This window comes from Charadrius vociferus, unplaced genomic scaffold, assembly GCF_000708025.1.
Source record: "Charadrius vociferus isolate BGI_N301 unplaced genomic scaffold, ASM70802v2 scaffold14, whole genome shotgun sequence".
Taxonomy (NCBI): Eukaryota; Metazoa; Chordata; class Aves; order Charadriiformes; family Charadriidae; genus Charadrius; species Charadrius vociferus.
Genome location: NW_009648876.1, coordinates 7,338,878 through 7,360,012, shown reverse-complemented (window position 1 = coordinate 7,360,012; position 21,135 = coordinate 7,338,878). Strand labels below are relative to the sequence as shown.

The following is a 21,135-nucleotide window of genomic DNA, read 5'->3' as shown; positions in this document are numbered from 1 at the left end:
TTTTTAACCTCTCTGTGTTCTGATTGATGTGGTTCTCCAGTCAAGTGTGAAGGAAGGTACTTCCTACAATATCCTAGCGTTTGTTAGTGAGACCTAATGTATGTGGATGTTCATTTCCCTCTCTTAACAAGATAATAATGATGAACATGTTGTACTGGGGCTCACTTCCCAAGACAATGCCCTTTTAATGATTGTAGGTGTTTATCAAATATATGTTTGGATTATATGAGTTCAACGTGGATAAGAAAATGCATTGCAAATATGCTTTAGGTCACTTTTTTTTTTTGGCATACAGTTGTTTTGATAGCTCCTCATATAAGCTTCAATATAAATGTCAAATCGGAATTTGTTCCATCTTTTCTTAATCTTAGTATAGTATTTTTTTTGTGAATTTCCAAAGAGCTTAGTTCTCTGAGCCCATCATCCCATTTTTTTGCTTTTGCATTTGGTGTTAAAATATTTGATCATCTTTATTTCGTGTTCCTCAAATGTAATGAATTTTTTTGGAAAAAACTACACAATATTAATGGTCTGTAATGTATGATTTTGTGTGTCTTGTCTAATAGGAACATCAAAGGAGAAGTTTCTATAGTTACACATTTTTATCAGGCTACAGCCTTTGTAAACCCGGTTTTCTTGTGGTTTTGCACTTGATCCGTCAGAAAAGAAAATCACAATAGTTAAATAGCACCAACATTTCTGAAAAAGTTGGAGTATCCCTCAGTGTTAATGCTTGCTGAGTGTGTTTATATATTTAAAAACCAGTAATGAGCTGTTTAGCTTTTAAAATCATGCTTGCTTTGATAACATTATTCTATCCAACTTTAAAACTCTTTGAAAGAGCACAACTACAAATATCTGGTGATACCAGAATTGAAGTGAATAGATTTACAATTCTATTTTTGCAGGCGTTGGACATGAATTCCCAAAATCTTCCGTTGATAAGTCCTTTTCTAGAGGCTGGAGCCGTGATCAGCCTGGACAAGCACCAATGAGACAACGCAGTGCTACGACCACTGGGTCTCCAGGAACGGAAAAGGCAAGAAGCATAGTACGGCAGAAAACAGTTGGTACGTATCTGTAAAAGCTGATATAAGTGACATTTGAGAAAGGGTAAGAAATTAATAACTGCCTTTTGTAGCAATGTGGATAACTTCTTTCCGCAAAAGTATACTATCTTTAATGATTAGTTAAATGTGTAAATTATGCAGCCTTATGTGCTTTAGGGTAGCGAATACCTTGTAGTTACTAGAATTACAGTTATTGCAAAGGAAGGTAATGCAGTTGATGTATTAATTCTTAATGAGTTTGATCACGTGCTTAAGGTAGATTGGAAAAATAATACTGATGTGTATATATGAAAAAGAAAATAGCTGGAATGGTTTGAGTAGTGGTATGGATAGGTGGGTAATAGAAGGCTTTTTAAGTGTGTGTTTTTATAAACTGTGCACAAAATAGATTGAGTATTTTCCAACTGTACAAAGAAATATGTGAGAAATATGTATGTATCTGTGTAGTTTATAAAATATTTTGTCTTTTACTGTACCCTGAATCTTGCATTAATGAAAGATTGGCACATATGTGTGCGATTCTCCATTTCTGAAGTCATTTATTTCTCAACTTCATTACTCTTTCCTGTGTTAGAAATGAGTGGTACTAAACAGTGCTTTAGGTGGATTGCTCAGAAGAAGATTCATTTATGTTCATATGATTTGCTTAGAATATCGTAATGTGAACTGGACTACAAATTTCTTTACTCTGTTGTCTCATCTTGATGATCTCGGTGCTGTCCCTTATGTGAAGGAAAATTAAGCTGATTTTACTTTTTTATTTAAAAGACCACTTTTTAAGGAGTATCTCTTGCTTTTTCACTCTGTGTAGTAGTAGTGGCTTCGGTCATTGTGTGTTGTTGCTTCACTGGTACTTCTTGGAAGCAGGTACATTCTGATACAATTTTAGAAACTGAGGATGCATATTGGCAGTTGAATATATAATTGTGTTAGCTTTCAGGAATTAACATTTTCTTTCTCTTTCTAAATATATTTGCAATTAATATTTTTAAGTCTCAGAGGTTATTTAGCTGAAGTTTTTATTTTAATACCCTTCAAATTTCTTAATTTAAAAAATCTGTTTTCTCGTAAGGCTTTTGTTGGTGTGGGAGAGTTAATTGTTCTATACGCAGTACAAACACGTGAGAAATTGAAGTCACTACTCCAAAATTGACATGCATTCTAATGTTACACAGCTTTTCCTGTATCTCATGCTGACAGCACGTAGTTTGACTAAAGTTTTCCTTATGGATCACAGATACTATAAATGTAATTTCTGCTTCTCTGTAGATAGTCTGTGATTAACTGTTGTGGTGTTTTTGTTTTAAATCTTAATTGCCTTAACAAGGTAAAGCTCATGTTAAAATTTCTCCTTCCCAAATTGTTAATATTTCAGATACTCTGTCAGAAGGTTATGTTGTTTGGTCAATTTATTAATGGTTTTGTTTTGCTGCTATGTGAAAGATGGCTATTTATATGATGTTAGCCCTAAAATGACTGAAATTTATCCTAATCAAGCTATATATTGACCTGGTTAGCAGCAAACTAATCTGATTTTAGTTTCACTGTACTTTAGCTTCCATGATTTTGTTCCTTTCCTCCAATTATCTTACATATTTGATATTAATAAGCCAAGTTTGTATTACTGTAACCAGCTAAGATTTCATATTGTAGAATACCATCTGTGGACAAGCATCACAGCATTAGTAGGATGATTTTAAAAGACGAAAAACCCCAAAAGAGTTGCCAGACTCAGAATCCCAAATGCTTCAGTTTTTTGAAAAGTTAATGAAGAATATGTTACAAAAGCGTATGTCTTAACTGTCTGCAAACAGTTGCTTGTGATTGTCTCTCAGGTCTGCTAGGAGAGTTGTTGGGATGTTTCTTAATCTGTGCCAGTTAACACAGGGTCACATAATAAAAAAACTGTTTCTGGTTTATAGTCACAATAAGTAAAATTTTCTGTAGAAGATTTTGCTGGTCAGATCTTTTTGTTCAGTTTAACATTAGCTCCATAAGCTAAGTCTGGAATTGAGTCAGACCTCAGATATGTCGTATGATATCTGATATCTAGTATATTTCCTTTGATTGTGAGTAATATACTCTATATCTGAGGAGGGGGGATGTGCATGTTGAATATTTTATGGTAAGAAAAAGCTGGGGTTTCTTTTTCATCTGTTTTGTGTTGTACACATTTTGTGTACATCTGTGCACCTCTATTTTTTTTGAGCCATCCTCATGCCAGCACACATTTATTGCTGCACCAAATTTGTGTGTGTGTGTGTTACTCAAATAAAGATCACAGCTTTTCTGATATGCAGTGTGTACATTTTTAGCCTAAACTTATGTAAAGTAATTTTTGGAAAGGGGCCTTTAAATATGATATGCATATGGGTTGAAAAATCGTCTGTAAGGCTAGATACAGAATTATATTTTTTAAACAAAGAGATGTTAAAGCCTTACGCGTACTTGCCTTTTTTTTTTTTTAATTGGTTTCTGTCTTATAAACTAAGTTAATAGAGAATGGCTTCAGCTTTAAAATGTCTGTCTTTCTGAATTGTTTTTTCAAACTGATGTTAAGACTCCACTTAAGTTGTGCTGCATTTGTCAAATGTGTTTTCTGCTCTATGTACATTGACCTGCCCAAGTTATCTGCATGTTGCTGTTAGGGACAATTCTTTAACCTGATTTAGAAGTGTGGTGCGCTCGACCTTCACTGCACTCCCTTCATGTAGTTCTGATTCCGATACAGATCAGGAGCACTAAGATTCTAAGTCTATATTCCATGTTGGTTTGAAAATGTATATAGAAAAGTTCAAAGACCGATTAAAGATTGTACTGATGATATTTATATAAGATGCACAAAGTTTCCTTAAAAAAAGTTTATCAGCAACGGTTTTAAAACAAGTTATCAAATTTGCAACAGTTTGAAAAGGAAGCTGCATGAAGCAACGAATGTTACTTTTTGAAGAACTTCAAGTGTACTTTGAGACTGAATGTAGTATCAGTTCTTGCTGTCTTACTCTGACAAAGGAGAACAAACGTCAAAAAGATTCATTTTAAATCTATTGGAAAAGCTGCAGATATAACCTTGATCCTGATGCCACAATTCTTATGTAAGTTTTCCATTCTGTAGGACTGTTGGCAGGAGATGAGCTATGAAAAGGTGGATTAGGATCAGGGATCAGTTTAGCAAGATATATCCAGTATCAATTAAAAGCCAGACCCCACGGATAAGAAACAATTCAATGCTTTGTGTTGTCAAACCATTTCACTTCAGTCACTTCATGTTTAATGTGGAACAATAACAAGTTGTATTGCAAATTTCTCCACACAGAGTTGGTCATTTTCTCCTAATGCTTTTGAATCTCTTTTAGAGAATCTTGAATTCAAGAGTATGGGTATGTGTAAAATTCAGAGATACTTTTTCAGGAGTAAACCAAAGGAAACTAGAAAAATGCAAATGTAGTGTAAGTTGCTTTTTCTGATAAAGAATTTCAAGTTCTGACTGCTTGTGGAGTGACTTTTAACTTTGATTTTTCAACCCCTGATGCAATGGGAAAAAAAATGTTAATTAGTTTCTTGATTTTTTTTTGAATGCAAAATCTCTGTAATCGTCATAATAAAGGCATTGTTGCTGCTTTACATAAAAGTTAAAATTCAAAATGTCTTATCTGTCCACTGATTTTTTTCTTTCTTACAGCTCTGCCAATATCTGCCGTGCTGAAATGTTTTAATTTTTGAATTTTCTTCCTTTTTATCTTTGTTTTCTCTGTTGCTGCTTTTTTCTGTGACACAAGCCTTTCATTATAGTCACTCTTCTTTTTTCCTTCCCCACTTCTTTCTTTTCCTTTTTAAAGCCATGAGAAGCCGATCCATTGGTGAATGTGCTCTGCCATCGGCCTATATACGCAGTGCTAAAAGTGCTCCTGTTCTGATCCATACTTCCAAACCCTTCTTGCCTGATATTGTTCTCACTCCCCTTTCTGATGAGCTTTCAGGTAGTGCCACCTCTGCTAATTTCTGCACCCCCTTTATCACTTTTTTAAACCTTCTGCTTTCAAATTCTGCTAAATCATTAAATTTTTCAAAGTAAAAATGCTTGGGGGATGGGGGGAGAGGGGAAGAGATTAAGAATGAATATTTTGAGTTGTGTAAAATACCATGCTATTTTGCAATTCATTCTGGAACTGTTGGAAGTTAGTGCTGTGCCAATGTTTACTATCATAAAAATGAAAATTAGAGAAATCTCTCGCTTTTTCAATTTATTTGTAAGCAGTAATATAGCATCTGTCTACCAGAGAGTACAACTAATCTGAAGTTTTTATTTGTGATTAGTGAAGGAGGGAAAGGAAGAACATAATTTTACTTTGACTTGCCATTTACATTTTTCTACATAGAGGTTGTGTGGACAGCCATGATAATGATATACTTCAGCTCCCATTAAAAAAGAATGTCTGAAGTGTATGGTGTCATATAATACACTTTACAGCATTCCTGGTTTTCATTAATATATAAAAACATAAAAAAATCTAGACAGTTTGGAATTATGAAAAGCGGTGTTTTGGTGTTGTTTTCCAAATGATCCGGTTTTTAGAGACCTGTAGACTTTTCCTCCGCATCATGTTTGGTCCAGCAGGGTGGTTGGCTAGAAGTTTGACAGTAGCTTTCTTTGGATAATTTTCTTTGAATAAATAGGGTCAGCAGTTAGAATTATCATACATTTAAAAAATGCATGCAGGAAAGTTTACAGATAATGTTATTTTTTTTCCTGTGCTCCAGCTATTACATAAGTATAAACTAGTAGCATGTAAGGCTGACGATCATATTATGCCTTTGTCTCAATAATTGAAAAAAAAAAAAAAAAAAAAAAAAAAAAAAAGAAAACATAGTGGGAGGGTCTATATATATAGGTAAAACTGTGTACAGATATAAGGACTTGTCGTGGTTTAGGCCGAATTGGCTACTGGGGACATTACTGAACAAAATTGGTCCTGTTTTACCTCAGGCCAGGACAGGACTTAATGGAAGTAATTTTTTTATGGAAGATACATTTTTTTTGTTGTTTCTTTTCTGTCTCTCCTGCCTGCCTTTACCCAAGAATATCAAGAACTGTTTTTTTCATAATTGTATTTTGATATGTGTCCAAAATTAAGTCATCTTCTTGTGAAACAGAAACTTGGTGCCTTAGTATTCAGTCTGAAAACTTAAATGGAGAATCAGGAACGTTCAAGGAACCCACTCTAGACATACCAGACTTCCACAGTGAAAAATTATGAAGTATTTGAATGCAAATCTCAACACCACAGACAAAGAATAATAAAATACAAATTATATGTAATAAATTAATAAATGTATGAGTGCAAAGGATATCTCTTCTGAGACATAAATTATTAGAACTTAGAAGGTAGGGTTTTTTATAGGAATGATACATGAACAACCTATTAGGAAATAGATTAGGAAATAGGCCATAACATTGTTGGAAATAGTCAATTTTTAATGAAGAGCTTAACAGATAAGAAGAGAATGAGCTTTCACAGTCAACTAATGCTCAGTCACTGATGCTTAATTATCCTGTCTTAAAGAAGGCAAAAGTACTTTTGCAGTCAGTTTTACCATCCATGTTTCTGAAAAGTCCTGGCTTGCATCTAATCTTTCTAATGTGTCCAAAACTCTCTTGCTATCCTTCTGTTGATACTCATCCAATACAAAAACTGCACAACCGATGTAATTCTTGAAAGTGAAATAAAGCACTTCTAACATAGAAAAAGTCCTGGGCGCTTCTTGGTTTTGGTGTCTTCTTCAGCAGATGGCTGTTGAAACAGCTTCATGATGTGCCCGAGAATCTTGAACATTGCCAGAAAACTAAAAAGCTCTAGTGAAGAAAGGCAAGTCGTTAGAGTGTTGATGCGGAAGTAGCAGAGTAAAGGAAAAACTATCCGCCAGATCAGAGTGCACTTTGCTTTTTTAACTTTCTGCATTTTTAATTGCGTGCTCTCTCTTCTTTCTTTTTTTTTTTTTAAAAAAAAATAAAATGGAGCTTTATAATTTTTCCTTGCCTTTTCTTCTTACAGTAAATATATTCTTTTCTGAAAGCCTTCTGTGTCCAGACAATACGGCAAGTAATTTCAGAAGTAATCAAATCGTTTCTATCATAAGTGTGCTTTAGGTAATGAATGATGTTTAGTGAGCTGTGACAGCCCTTCCTCCTCTTTCACAAGTATATGAATATCCCTGTTATCCAAACTGACTTTCAGATCCCATACAACTTGAAGGACAGGATTTTTCAAATGATTCCAAAAGAATAGGATGCTCTAATCTTAAGTTTTCTGAAGTAGTATTCAGCTTCTTTTTAGCTGTAAAACTCTTATTGACAGATTGGCTCACTGAACACTGGTGAATCTTGACAGGTAATCCAAAAGAAAGCAGTTATGCCAGAACCTTTACTTCATGTACAGTACAATATATTAATTTTTCAGAGGAAGGCAGAATACCCTGCTATAATTTGTCATTTATTGAGGCATAATGTTTCAGTTTGAAGATCAGTCAGTAGATTAACAAATTTATTGCAAAAGTCTTCTAGCGTCATAGAGGATGGTTTTCCTCAAGACTGTAATTCCTTCATGTAGTTTCTAAATTATGCTGTATTTCCACATGCAGAATACTTGCAGCTTTTCAAATAGGATCCAGAAAGTGGAAGTGGATATTTATACTTGATGTTTAGTTAGTAAAGTGATTTGGTGTAGTGCAATTGTTGCGAATCTGCAATATTTTTCAAAAGAACTTTTCTTTTAACCTGTTAGAATCATAGGAAATCCAGTCTTATGCATTTACAGGAGAACTAGCAAAATAATGATTCATTCCTTTTTTATTTTCAGGTACAAGACTGCTTGTGAAAAAAAGTGTCGGTGAGATGTAGGGAAGATTCCTGAAGGCGATGGGCCACAATGGCAGACTAATGAATTTCAGGTGGGGGATTTTTCTTTGTCCACTGGGATTAAAAGAATCAAAGGAGGTATTAGCATGAAAGGGAGACGTATATTATGCCTTTACAACCTTGCTCCCTAATCAGTAAGTAATCATTAAGATGAAATATTAAGAAATCATAATTGTAATGTCAGTATGTAGTTATTCTTTAATCCCAGAAACTCACAGAATGAGTGTGTTCTTGTACAAGAATTGAAATGAAAGTTGAGAAGCAAAATGTGTTATTCTTTCTCCACTTTCTGAACTAGCTTTCCATGATGAAATACAATCTTTTCCCAATGTTATATGGGAATCTTCTAGCTGCACTCATGCAGTCTTGCCAGAATGTGTCTCTCTGTGAGTTTGTATTTTAGCATATCTATCTCCCACTTGATGCTGAAAAAATACCTTTTATTTCTGCCGTCTAGCAGGAAAAGGAGAGGTAAGGTTGATTTAAGGAAAGTTGTGATTGGGTGAGATTGGCTAGAACTACCGATTTCTATCTCTTCCGAACCACGCCAGTGGTTCTCCTGAGTATGGGCAGTGTGTAAGATACACAGCCTCCTAGTGCACTATTGCGATGTAGTTAGTGAAAACTGCTTAGGAATTGATGGTGTCCCAGTTTGACTGTATACCTGTGTGCAAGGGTGAGCCCTGGTTGTGAAGGAGCTTTTAGTTTGGGTTTTTAAACATTGTCTGTATTTTCAGTGCTGATACTGCAATAACAGTGTATTTTTTCATTTCCATAATTTCTTCCTCTGTTCTACAAAAAAGAAATCTCTATTGGCACAACCACTGCACGTTTGTTTGAAAATATTTGTGTACTTGTATGTGCTAGTCATGCATACGTAAATTAATACTGGATCAACATTGAAATAAATCTAGCTGAATTTATTTCAATGTGTGGAGCTGCTTGGCGTGCATTTGGAGTTGTCCATCCAGTAATTTTTAACATCCTAGAAAATCATAATCACTGCATGCATGCACAGTATGCAATCCTCAGGCTGCTGCTTTAGATAAGCTCGAGTTTATAAAAAGTATGAAAAATGCATATTGGAGGCTTAAGATGAGACCGGTGTATCAGTTACATATATTATCTCATAGATAACGTTATCATACATATTTTTGACTGAATTCTGTGGTCCTTTCTTTGCAGCTGTAAGAAGTAGCTTTGAGACTACATGAGCATAACCTCTGTTAATCTCTGCCTAAGTCAATAGAGAGTTTGAAGTAACAGTTCCAGCTAGAGAGAGACACCATTCATTTCAGAAGGTGTTAATTCATATAGTTAGTAAAGAGTTGAACAAGAACAATGGTGGTAAATTTGTTGTTTATCAAAGGTGAAGAAAGAGGAAAGGGATAATAAATTATGCCATATTCAATGATTTTCAGTTCATGTTTATTTTCTGAAATAGTTTGGACGTCTACTCTCTTTTCCCAATATAGACCTCTCTATTTCCTGTCTAACAGCTTCTTTACAGTTCAGTGAACTTTGTATTGGGCCAAACTTCAATTTTCAAATTTTAACTTTTCTGAAAAACTGACCATGGAAACACCATTTTTCATCTTCTTGCAAACATTTAGTTAAGTACAGATGTATCTCATTCCTCCAGTTTATATGCTTTGCTCTGAAGGAAAAGATGAGTAAATTCAGCTCCAGCTCTGCCATTCTCGGAAATGTTTGAGAACTTTAAAACAGGTTTTAAAGGTGTCTTCATATCATCATTATTAAATATTATTGAAATAGGTATATTGATCCGTGAAGTAATAATTTGAAATATTTATTTTGGCAGTAACACATCAGACTTAGGGAGGGAAAAAGGCTTAAATTTTGTGCTGATTTTAAGTAAATTCACCATTGCAGTCCTAAAGATAAATCCTCTAGATAAAACAACAAGGTAAGTCTGTTTATTGTGGCAAGTAAATCCTGTTGGTGCTCTTTTAGGCTCTTTATTGTTATTTCTGACTTTAAAAGCACATCTACAACTTTTCAAGTGGTAGGTAGTAAAAAATAAATCTGGGGAATAAGGGATTATGTCAAAAAGAAACTAACAGAAAATTGAGAAAGCTGTTTTTACCTTACTGTTCAAGTGCCTATGCCATAAAAAGACTGCAAGGGGTAGCTCAAATTCTTGCAATTAGTTGAATTGGCTTTAGGAGATACTTAGTCTTGCCTGTACTGGTGATTTGATAGTATGTAGTGTTCCTATAAAGTATCAGGGAATCTGAAGAGGAGCGTGAAGGTTCTTTGCCTTGGTGGATGATGTGAGGTGGGCTGAACATATTTCTATACAATTCCAAGGTGATCCATGTTGGAACTGCAGCTTTCATTACATTTAACTGTGATTTGTACTGATGCTAACATGTTAGCAGTCTCAACAGAGACAAGGAATCACTGATTTAAATGATCGTAACAAATGTTCTGGTCTTTTCATTAACAGAAGTGGTTTTACTTGAATGTTAACTGTTGTGAGGCTGCAGGATGTTTTTCAGTAGCAGTCCTTAATTTGGTAATTCTCATAAATGTCCCATTTGCTTGAGTAAAACTCGAAGAAGAGGGGGAGGTAAGCCTGCATTTAGTATTTAGTTTTGCATTTCGAAGATGAGAGACAAAACATCCTTCTAGGGAAAAGGGGTGTATCTTTAAATTACCTGTTATTTATAGTCATCTTTTCCGTATAGGGCTAGCTCTTCCCTCTCATTTAAAGCTTCAGGTATACACTATATTACATATGCCATAATATTCATAATTGTATAACAATATTCTTTCCGATATTTCAGTAATTTATATATATTCACGCAAGTTATGAAAAAAGTAATAGTTTGACGCTTCGATAGACGTTTCTAACTTCCCAGCAAACTTGCGTATTGTGTTTGGAGTTGTGCATTTTTCTGAAGATGTAAATTTCATGAAGGGTACTACTGTTAAGCTAATTTGTATTCCAGGTAACCATTTCGTGAACAAGCTAGCTGGAATAATATTGGTTGAATTATTGAACTTATTGGCACAGCCCTAGCTTTAACTGTATTTCCAAACGTTCCATGGTCTCACTGTTTGTTCTCATGCATGTTAACATTTAAAACTGTGTTCTGATGGTCTAACTCATTTATATTACATTCTGTACTGGATATTATGTGCGTGTGTTTTTAACACTCTAGTACTGGAAAAAATATTTTTGTTATACTTAAGAAAACAAGGCTCTGGATTTTCCTAGCTTTTAAAGTCATGTAATTATGATGTAGTGGTAAATAAATACTGTCTCTGTATGTAAATTTTAGTGCACGTTACATATACTTTTTTCCTACAGACATTGACGATGCTCAAATTCTTCCACGCCCACCTCGAGTCAGACACTTTTCACAGAGTGAGGATGCTCCAAGTGAAGTTTTTGGTGCATTAAACGAGGAACAGCCACTGCCACGAAGCAGCAGCACCTCTGACATCCTGGAACCGTTCGCAGTTGAACGAGCCAAAGGTGCAGTTCCTGTCATTGACAGTTCATCCCATCATGCTCCAAGCTTACAGAGTTCCACTGAGACCTCTTCAATGCATAGATCCACTGAAAGCCATATCACTGATACAAATAGCAGAGAGTCCTCCTTGGAAGTTGGGGATAGTATTTATGACCATCTTTGTCATTTAATAGGGCCGGTAGAATTTGCAAACACAGCCTTTGAACAAAGCCAATATGTTGACCTTGAAGGTGAAGATGATCTCCTTTCCTCTCTGAGAGAATACCTTAAAGAAAAAGAAGAACTTTGCGGTAACTTTGAGATAGATAAATGTGAGGCTTCTGCTCACGAAGTTGATACATCAGTAAATAGGAATGATAGATTACCACTGGATGGATTAGAAAATAGACATCTAACCGATCAATGCACGAATAGCATCACTGTTACAGAAAGAGCTGATAACACAGAGCTGCACCTAGAACAAAACCAAAGTGGCTTTATAAGTAATATTGCACCTACTCAAGTAGACATTTTTACAAGAAATCAAGCACTCGATAAAGCCAGACAGTTAAATATTGATAAACACAATGAAAGCGTATTCGATCATGGGTCAAGTAGTCCTAGCAGCAAAGAAGGGAAGAGATACCTGTACAGGCAAGCAGCCACTGAAGCTGATGTAGATTTAGCTGTGGAAGCAGCAGTAGCAGAAAGGCATAAAAGTGCCCAGTTTAATGAAAAAGTAACCAACTCACGTGTTATGCATGCAAAGAAAATTCTTCCTAAAGCACAAGTTAACCCTCAAATGCCTCACAGCACAGGCACAAGCAAACTGTCACCAACTAAAAGGAGTATATCTGAAACTGTAACTCATAGGGCCAAAATCATGAAAATAACGACTAAAAAAAGAAATAGCGTTCATGTTACTTTTAGGCCATCCACAGAATCGGTTCAATTTTACAATCCGCTTGAGAGCAAAGAGGCCGCTTGGAAAGCAAGACTTCGTAAGCTCAGTGGCTTCAGTAGCAGCAGTAGCAGTAGCAGCAGCAGCAACAGCAGTACCAGTGCGAGCACCAGCTCATCAGCTGCCACGGAGCTGGTTAGACCTGGAATATATAGACCTCTAGATGCTATCAGCGCTGCTTCAGCAGGCAGCAAGCAAATTAAGGAATCTGCAGAAACTCAAGCAGCCGTGTTGCAAAAAGAAAGTATTGCAGTGAATCAGTTCCATAATCGTAGTGCCTTTAGAGCATCAGGTCAAGAGTCAGCGCAACAGCAGGGCTCCCTGGGTGGTGTTTATAAAACTGTTGTACATGCTCTTTCGAAGCCGAAGGCAAATGTTTCCCCACAGAGGCAGAACAGAATGCCAGCAGAGGCTCCACTGAGGGATCTGTACAGTCATGTAATGGGCTATTTTGGAAGGAAAGCTGCAGGTGAGCACTAACAGTGTGCAGAGCGCAAAAGGAGAAAGGCAGCACCAGTTTGGCTTAATGCGACTGAAGCAAGCTCTGATAAGCAATCAAAAGGCTTTGGGATGATCACTGCTTTCCCTGTTTGGTTATGCATGCGCCTACAGCCAGCTGATTTTTCTCCCAGCATAAGTTACTTTTACATACTTTAAATTACTAATTTCCCTTTTCAAGATATTTAGTTGAACCTCTTTGCTGCTGAAGACCATTGGGTTAGGGAAGAGGAAGAGACAGTAAATGACCTAACAAAGGATTAAGCCTTGAGAGTTTTGAATTTTCGCCTACCATGCAGAGCCTTAAAATTCAGCCTACTGAATGATTGGCGAATGCCTGTTTTATCAGAATGTGCTATTCCACTCTGAGTGTAGTTTGTCAGAAGGACCTGGCTCTCAACCAGCTAGGTTGAACTAATTGTATTTCTGGTTCATTTAGTGTGTTTTCTTCTTCCTCCTCCTCCTCTTCCTCCTTTTCCTCCTCCAAAACAAAAAAGGCCCTCAAATTCACATTTGGAGGTTAGTTTAGATAACTTTTGAAAAATAGTCTTAAACAGAAATCTCCTATTATTGGGATGATTTCATTACAACAGTTCTCTGTGTCTAATCGTAAGTTTTTGTTGGAATGTTTCAAAACTTGCTGTAGGCCTCTCTGTATTCATTCATCAAAACGGTTGCAGTTACATCTTGGCAACATCTTTCATTGCTTTTATTTTTTCTTGGAATCGTGGATGTTCATGAAGGTCTCATGATAGTCCCTATCCTGCTAGCTATGAGACCTCTGTGGACTGATCGATAAAGAAGGCTGTCGCTCTAATACCCATTGTCTTAGTTCACATCTTAAGTAACCTTAAATGAACAATAAATTAACTTTCAGCAGTAATGTAGGTTTTCTTCTTTCCCATTGTTATGCTGGCATGATTAACAGAGGATTCCGTAATGCACCCTGCATCGAGATGTTAATGCCACCTGAGGGCAGTCTTTGTAAGCATAGCACCGCAAGAGTGTGACTGTCATGGGTCTCCAAAAAGCGATTTGCTTCTCTGCAGAATCTAGACTTCTGAAAAAGAGAGATCTAGAAAACACTAATTTTAGAAGTACCTTTTATTTGAAATCTGTAACATTTAACAGAGCCTCAATATTAGAATAATCTGCACTGTGGTCTCATGAGAGATGACACTGAGGGAAAAATTCTTATAGAGAAAACATGAACTGGAATAACGTGAAGACTATATAGGCGACGAACATGAAGTCAAGTGTAACAGCCACAGTAAAATACGAACAGTATAGTTATATCAAAAATATAACACTGATAAATGAGTGAACTTAATTAATTGTTCATAACCATTGACCATCCAGAGTTTGAATTGTCATTCCATGTACTAGCATTTAATTTTATTACAGAAGATTTTTCTTTGCACTATTTATACTAACTGTATACAGTGCCATATTGACATTTGTCATTAGTACGTACTACAATCAAGTTTATTTTTTCCACTACATTGCTCTTCATTGGGAATGCAATGAAAAAGGAGCCTGTGGGAATCATATAAAATTTTTGGGATTTATTACTTATTTTTTGTGATACGGAGGAAGAATATATGCTGTATCCTTAAAGCAAGCATTAACAACTTTGAGTAGTGCTTACCTATAAGCTTCTTGCTCTTAAAGGTGGTACTGGAAATCGACTAACCCCTGCTTAGTGGGAAGAAGAAGCCATACTAATTCTTAAAGTAGAATCTGCTTTAAAAGAGGGAAATTCTTAAAATGCATGTTTGGCAATTTTGATTATTTTTTTATTATTATTTCTGTTAATTAGCAGGGTTTTTTTCATTTTTTACCTTTTGATTTGAAAATGTTTTGATGTGTTCTTTACTATATTCAGTTGTTCATTTGCTTTTAGCTAATAGAGAGGACATGAGTCAAAAGCTGCACCCTATTGATAGTGATATTGGCAGTAGCAATACAAATGTTCCTGACCTCATGGATGAATTTATAGCTGAGAGACTCCGCAGTGGTAGTGCACTGGTAAGCCTTTAAACTTCTTACATTTCAATATGTAAGTTTTCATATATGCGTGAACTCATCAATGACATTATAAATCAGTTCACTAAAACACATTTCTCTGGACATTATGAATCAGAAAGAGTTAAGAATATCAATTATTCCTTGCCTTTGACGTAGATTTGTGCCATTTTATGCCATTTGTGTTTTCATATGTATTGAATCTTCATTGTGGAAGCCATGCAGAAGTTACCATCAGATGAATAGTCTCAGTGAATTAAATGGCCTTAATTGCATCTGTAAAGATCTTTGTATGCAGACACTTTCAGAATAATAGTTTATATGTAAATTTGCAGTCCTTAGTGTGGTGCGTAGCTAGGTACTCATGCTGTAGTATGGTACCATTCTCTACAGTTATAGTCAATGCAACAGACAACGAAACTACGCTAGTGTATGTTTTTCTTTAATTGTTTTAATTTCACTTACAAGTGTTGAATAATTTCTTGTAAATAGTTCTCTGCTAATTGAACGAACTTTTTGTATGCTTGCTTCCTACACTTTTCCAGAAATGTCGTATTGTTTGGAATGTGATTCATAATGAGAAATTTTAATCAATTTTAAGTCTAATATTTCTGATTACTGTCGAATGCTTACAGAATGAGACAACTGATTTGAAGAGATAAGTGTTTTATTAATGAGCAACAAAAGGGGAAATATTTAAAAAAAATGTTGCAAATGAAGAACAGACTGGGTAACAATTTAAATGTAACATTTCAAAGATTTCCATTCTTTTCTCCGTTTAGAATTTTTAAAGATTTTTTTACAGTAATTTTAAGACGTGCTCCTGTAGAAAGTTGTCAACAAGTAGTTTAGTTGTCACTAATAAGGGGCAGAAGGAGATTCTTTGAAGTGATTGGAAAAAATTGTTTATTTATCATCATTTATAAATGGCAAGAGACAACCTATGGAGTTTTTCCAAATGTATGTTTTTTTCTCTTTTGTATTGAAATCATGTTTATGAAACTTGATTGTTGCTGCAAAGTGTTCTTGTTAGTAAATCTTGAGTTACAAGACAAAAATGCTAAGTTGAAGTCTATTAAAAAAAAAGTGAACTTAGTCTGCAAATTCATAAAACAGAAATCATCACAGCTGGCCACAGAAGAAGAGAGAAAGAAAGGGAACACTATTTGTTTTCACATAGATGGGCAAGAATATTGATGATTAATAGTTCAGACAAGAGCATTGGTACTTTCCTTAGGTAGCAAAAAACCAGCCTAGATAAGTTTGAGTAAATAGTTTGAAACTGCCACTGATTTTGTAATTTAGCACACAAAACAAGATATGCCTTCTTAAAACATAGTACTAACTTATTAATATTAGTTTTAGGTTATATCTATTCAGTGCTAAAACCATGTATCATTAAAAGCTTGTCAGTCTGAGTAAATCTCTAATTAGTAGTAGAGTAGTAAAAGAACAGGGAAGTGACTGGGCCTAGTGTAAAAGGAAGTAATCTTCAATCTCTTAATACATAAAGATTTCAAGCTGTATCCTAGAATGGCTCTTCTACTTTTATCTCTCTTCCCTCCCAAGCAAACAGTCCTATCTTTGAAAAAAATGGCTTAAAGGAAGACTGCAAGTAGAACACCACCATACTTTTACATGAGCAAACCTATATGCCTTATTTCTGCTATATGCCTTATTTCTGCTATACGCTGTCTTTGGTGTCCAAGTCAATACCAAGGTCTTGGCTTAATCATACGAAAATGTATGCATGAACTAGTAAATGAGTTTGCTTGTGGTGTACATTAAATTTTTGCTTATAGCATGGCAGCCTGTAGGCCAGAAAACACAGAATTCCTTGACGTGTTTTTTCTGCTTGTGTCTGGAACCAAAGTTAGCAAGTTTTCTTTAGTAATTTAGACATAATCTGTAGATAATACAGAATCATAGAATGGTTTAGTTTGGAAGGGACCTTGAAGATCATCTGGTTCTAACCCCCCTGATATAGGCAGGAACACTTCCCACTAGACCAGGTTGCTCAAAGCCCCATCCAACCTGGCCTTAAACACCTCCAGAGGTGGTGCTTCCACACCTTCTCTGGGCAACCTGTTCCAGTGTCTCACCACCCTCTTCCTCATATCTAATCTGAATCTACCTTCTTCCAGTTTGAAGCCATTCTCCCTTGTCCTATCACTACATGCCCTTGTAAAAAGTCCCTCTCCAGCTCTCCTGTAGGCCCTCTTAAGGTACTGGAAGGCCACTGTAAGGTCTCTCCGGGGCCTTCTCTTCTCCAGGCTGAACAACCGCAACTCTCTCAGCTTCTTTACTGTTTTTGTCTCTCAAGTCTTGCCTAACACATGTGGCACATGCTAGTCTGAATCCTAGCCTTTTAAGGTATGTGCCCAAAAATTCATTGTGCAAATAAAATTTGTATTTGTGAAGCTCTGTGACTGCATGCGTTCTTCACTTACTGCTGCCTGTCTGGGGTTTTGGAAAGTCTTGGCTATATATTAAGTATAATGACAATTTCTGGTTTAGGTACCTGTGAAGTACTTGGTATATTCTGACATCTGCAAATGTGGGATTGCTTTTCCGTTTTATGTAAATAAGCCATCCAATATTGTAGGATAATTTATGTCTCTTCAATGTTTAGAATGTGACAAGAAGAGGAAGCAGTCCTGGCAGCCTGGAAGTTCCTAAAGACCTTCCTGATATATTGAACAAACAGAATCAAATGCGTCCTATAGATGACCCAGGTGTGCCTTCCGAATGGACATCACCTGCCAGCGCGGGCAGTAGTGACCTCATCAGTTCAGATAGCCACTCTGACTCTTTCAGCGCCTTCCAGTATGATGGACGCAAATTTGAAAGCAAGTATATTTTTCCAAAAGTAATAGCGTTTTTGATTGACTGCTCATGAATTTCCCTTTTCATTTTTTTCTTTTTTTGTTCTGATAAAGTTCTATGCCAGCAGTTTTCTGTAAAGAGAGTTTATTTTGATTACCCATTAAAATCATTAGCAAGTTAATGGAGCAAGCAGAGTTCTTGAGAGAGGCTGTTGTGTTTATAGTATACTAAACAAAACAGTACTGGAATACTATTGTGCAAAATGTAGAACAACAGTGAACAGAAGTTAGAAGGCAATATTGTCTTCTCCCTGGAGCGTATCCATCTGTTTTACACAAAATACAAAAATGAGGGGTTACTTATTTTGGAATTTATTTGAATTCTTTTGGAAACATGTAGGTAATACTTAAAGAAGGGCTTCTGATATTTTTACAGGGGTCTTCATGTAGGTATAGATTCATCAAGATACTAAGTGCAATATCGTGGTAAACTTAGTATGCTTTGTTAAAATTAGTATGCTTTGTGTAATAAAATAATGTTTTTCCTTCATTTAATTGATCCATTCCCACTCTTGTTCAACAGAAGGGCTTATTATGGTTGCTAGGCATTATGATTTAATGTATTATTTAAGAGAGAAATAATGTTTATATGGTAGAAATTGTTGAAGTAATTACATTTTTTTGATATGTAGATGTTATGCAACTAAGTTATGGTATTTAAACATACTTTTCAGCATGACATTTTGCCTTTAGTGTTGAAAAAGCCATTTGTTAGAATATAATTTGCTGTAATATTTTTAGTTTGAAGTTAGTGCTTGAACAACCAACTGAGATATTTCTTCCAGCTTGTAAATTTTGCAAGTAAATCCCTTAACATATGTTTCCATTATTTTTAGTTAATTCTCATGTAGGTGCGCTTACAGCAACTAAGCAGAAAAAAGGACATGTCAATAGGAATGTCTTCTCCAGAAGTACAGTCGCAGTTTTGTGACAGAAATGAGAATATTCATAATAATAAATTACTTTCTGCTGTTACATTTTATGTAAATTTTGTAACAGTGTGTTAGTAACATAGGAGATGCACATACGGATTTTCCATGGAGGATTTTGGAGGTCCTGGGCTTTTTTTTTTTTAAATATTAATGGTATTCTTAGGTTGTAAGTTAATACAGTGCTTTCCTCATACAGATTTCAGCTTTGGCACTGAGGCAGGGACACCAGCTTCCACTGACGTTGATGCCATTTCAGGACAGCAACAGAGTGCCGAGGAGCAAGAAGTGGCCAGTCTAACTACACTCCACATAGATTCGGAAACAAGTAGTCTCAATCAGCAACCATTGTCTGCTGAAGCTGCAACTATTACTGGTAAAGTAGTTAAAAAAAAAAAAAACACACCGGAAAAAAAAGCGCACTTATTTCAGAAATTTTCCACCCATCCTGAAGAATGCAAGTTCCAGCTTCTGCAATGAATCTATATGCTATATAAGACGATTCTTGGTCTCAATTATTTTTTGATTGCTATTGAAAAGTAATGTGTGAAATAACATAAGTGGAAAACCTTTTTCTGACTTAGTTACCCATATGATTCTTGGCTTGGTGCTAAATGCATTTTAAACCCTTCATGAGAAAATCTATACAATTACCAGGGAGAAAACACTTACCACATAATGTATGCTAGATCTCTTACAACTGTCCCTCTATTACTGGTAGTCAAATAGCTAATTTTCAGGAAGAGTTTTTTCCTTGGAAGGCTTTGACAGTGTTCTTTCAAACCCGTGTATCACACTGAACTATCATGCGATTCTTTTATATACATCTCTCTTAACCTCTCTCTGTATTGTCTGTTGTGTAACTGGGAGCTGTTAATATGCAAAATGTTAGTTATTGTGCCATGTAAGATCAGTTTCTGTTTGTGTAACATAAGAATTCTTTTTCTTTTAGTACTTTCCCTGTTGTTTTCATGAAAAAATAAGCCTGTTAGGAAGCAGTGTTTCACAGCCTCAGTTGATGAGCTTGAGGCTTCACCAGTTTACTTTGCAGATGTTTCTTAAGAAAGAGAGAGAATAACAATTAGGTTAGCAACCACCAAGTGATGCAGTTAACCCAAATTGAATGGGCTCCTTTCTGAAAGACAGAATCTTCCTCTCTGAGGAGTATTTGGAGGAACATTCTCTTGCCAGAATTTGTAAATGAGAAATAAAGATGTCCATAGTAATTTTCATACTCCTTGTTCCATAACTGTTACGTACAACCATTGCTGTTACAAGCCTGGGAACAGATGCCTACTTATCTGTGAAAGCTTATACCTACTTACAATGTCTTATTCTCCATGGGAAATCAAACTCTGCATTTTCAGAGATCCTGAAAGACATCTTTACTTTGCCTGCCACAATTTTCACTTTCTACAATTGCCTTTCTGCTGAAGAAAGCATTCTTTAGTGTTAGCGTTCTCAGACATTGTTGTTCGGCTTGTTCAACGATGTTCAGCTTGACTTTTGTTCTCTTCATTTTTCTCTTTACTGTGTGCTTGTTGAAAGTCCACAGAAAAATTGTTCTTTTTCTGTTTATTTGGGTTTTTTTTTTATGTTAACAATTTCATTACTGTTTGGTATTTTTGTCCAAGTTTGGACTATAATTGAATTGATAAGATTGCAATTAATGACTGAGTTGTCCGTTGAGAGATTCTGTGGCTGTCTCTTCTTGTTGTTTGGACCACTGTTTTAGAGAGGCAGCTTTTCTGTGTCACATGCATTTAACTTTAGCTGGGTTTCCTGAGGACGCAAGATTTGTCTAATTACACTGTCTGTCTCTGTCTGACTGTTCCACGCCTCCGACAATGTTGGAGCCCATTGTCTAATTTCTGCTAAATTGACATATAAGAAGAAAACAGAAAGACATTCTTTTCGTTGAAATTTTATGAAAGATAGGCAGCTATCTAGTGAAAATTGCATGTATGCAGAGTCCCATGACAGGGAGGCTGCAGTGTGGATTCACTATATTAGATACCAGCAAATCCATACAGAAACTCATCCTCAAAACACAATTGTAAAAATGAGTTTTCAGTGGTTCTGCTGCTCAGAAAACAACTTGTTTCTAAATAGTTTTGCTTTGAAGGTTTTTGGAAGGAAAATTTCTTCTTGGTGTATAGGTGTTGTTTCACATTCTTACCAAATGGTTGAGTTTATTTTTGATTGCCGTTTACTAGTCCTAGATCATGTCAAACCCATAGTATTCTCTGTAAAATTTGGATCCACGTATGCTGGAGTATCTTTATTGCTTCTTAGAAGACTCCAGTAGTTCAGCATATTTTCCATAATTATTTGTGTCTATTCTCTTCCATCATACGAAGGTCTCTTTC

The 21,135-nt window shown here is 35.7% G+C and overlaps 1 protein-coding gene across 1 annotated transcript in view; it reads left to right on the top strand.

Annotated features, from left to right (window-relative positions):
• Window positions 1-21,135, top strand: part of RALGAPA1 (Ral GTPase activating protein, alpha subunit 1 (catalytic)) — a 122,982-nt gene that overhangs the window by 23,705 nt on the left and 78,142 nt on the right. The window contains exons 15-19 of the mRNA XM_009886954.1: window positions 909-1,070; window positions 11,324-11,491; window positions 14,831-14,955; window positions 17,585-17,801; window positions 18,966-19,142. Coding sequence (XP_009885256.1) covers window positions 909-1,070; window positions 11,324-11,491; window positions 14,831-14,955; window positions 17,585-17,801; window positions 18,966-19,142 — 849 coding nt within the window. The remainder of the gene's footprint in view (window positions 1-908; window positions 1,071-11,323; window positions 11,492-14,830; window positions 14,956-17,584; window positions 17,802-18,965; window positions 19,143-21,135) is intronic.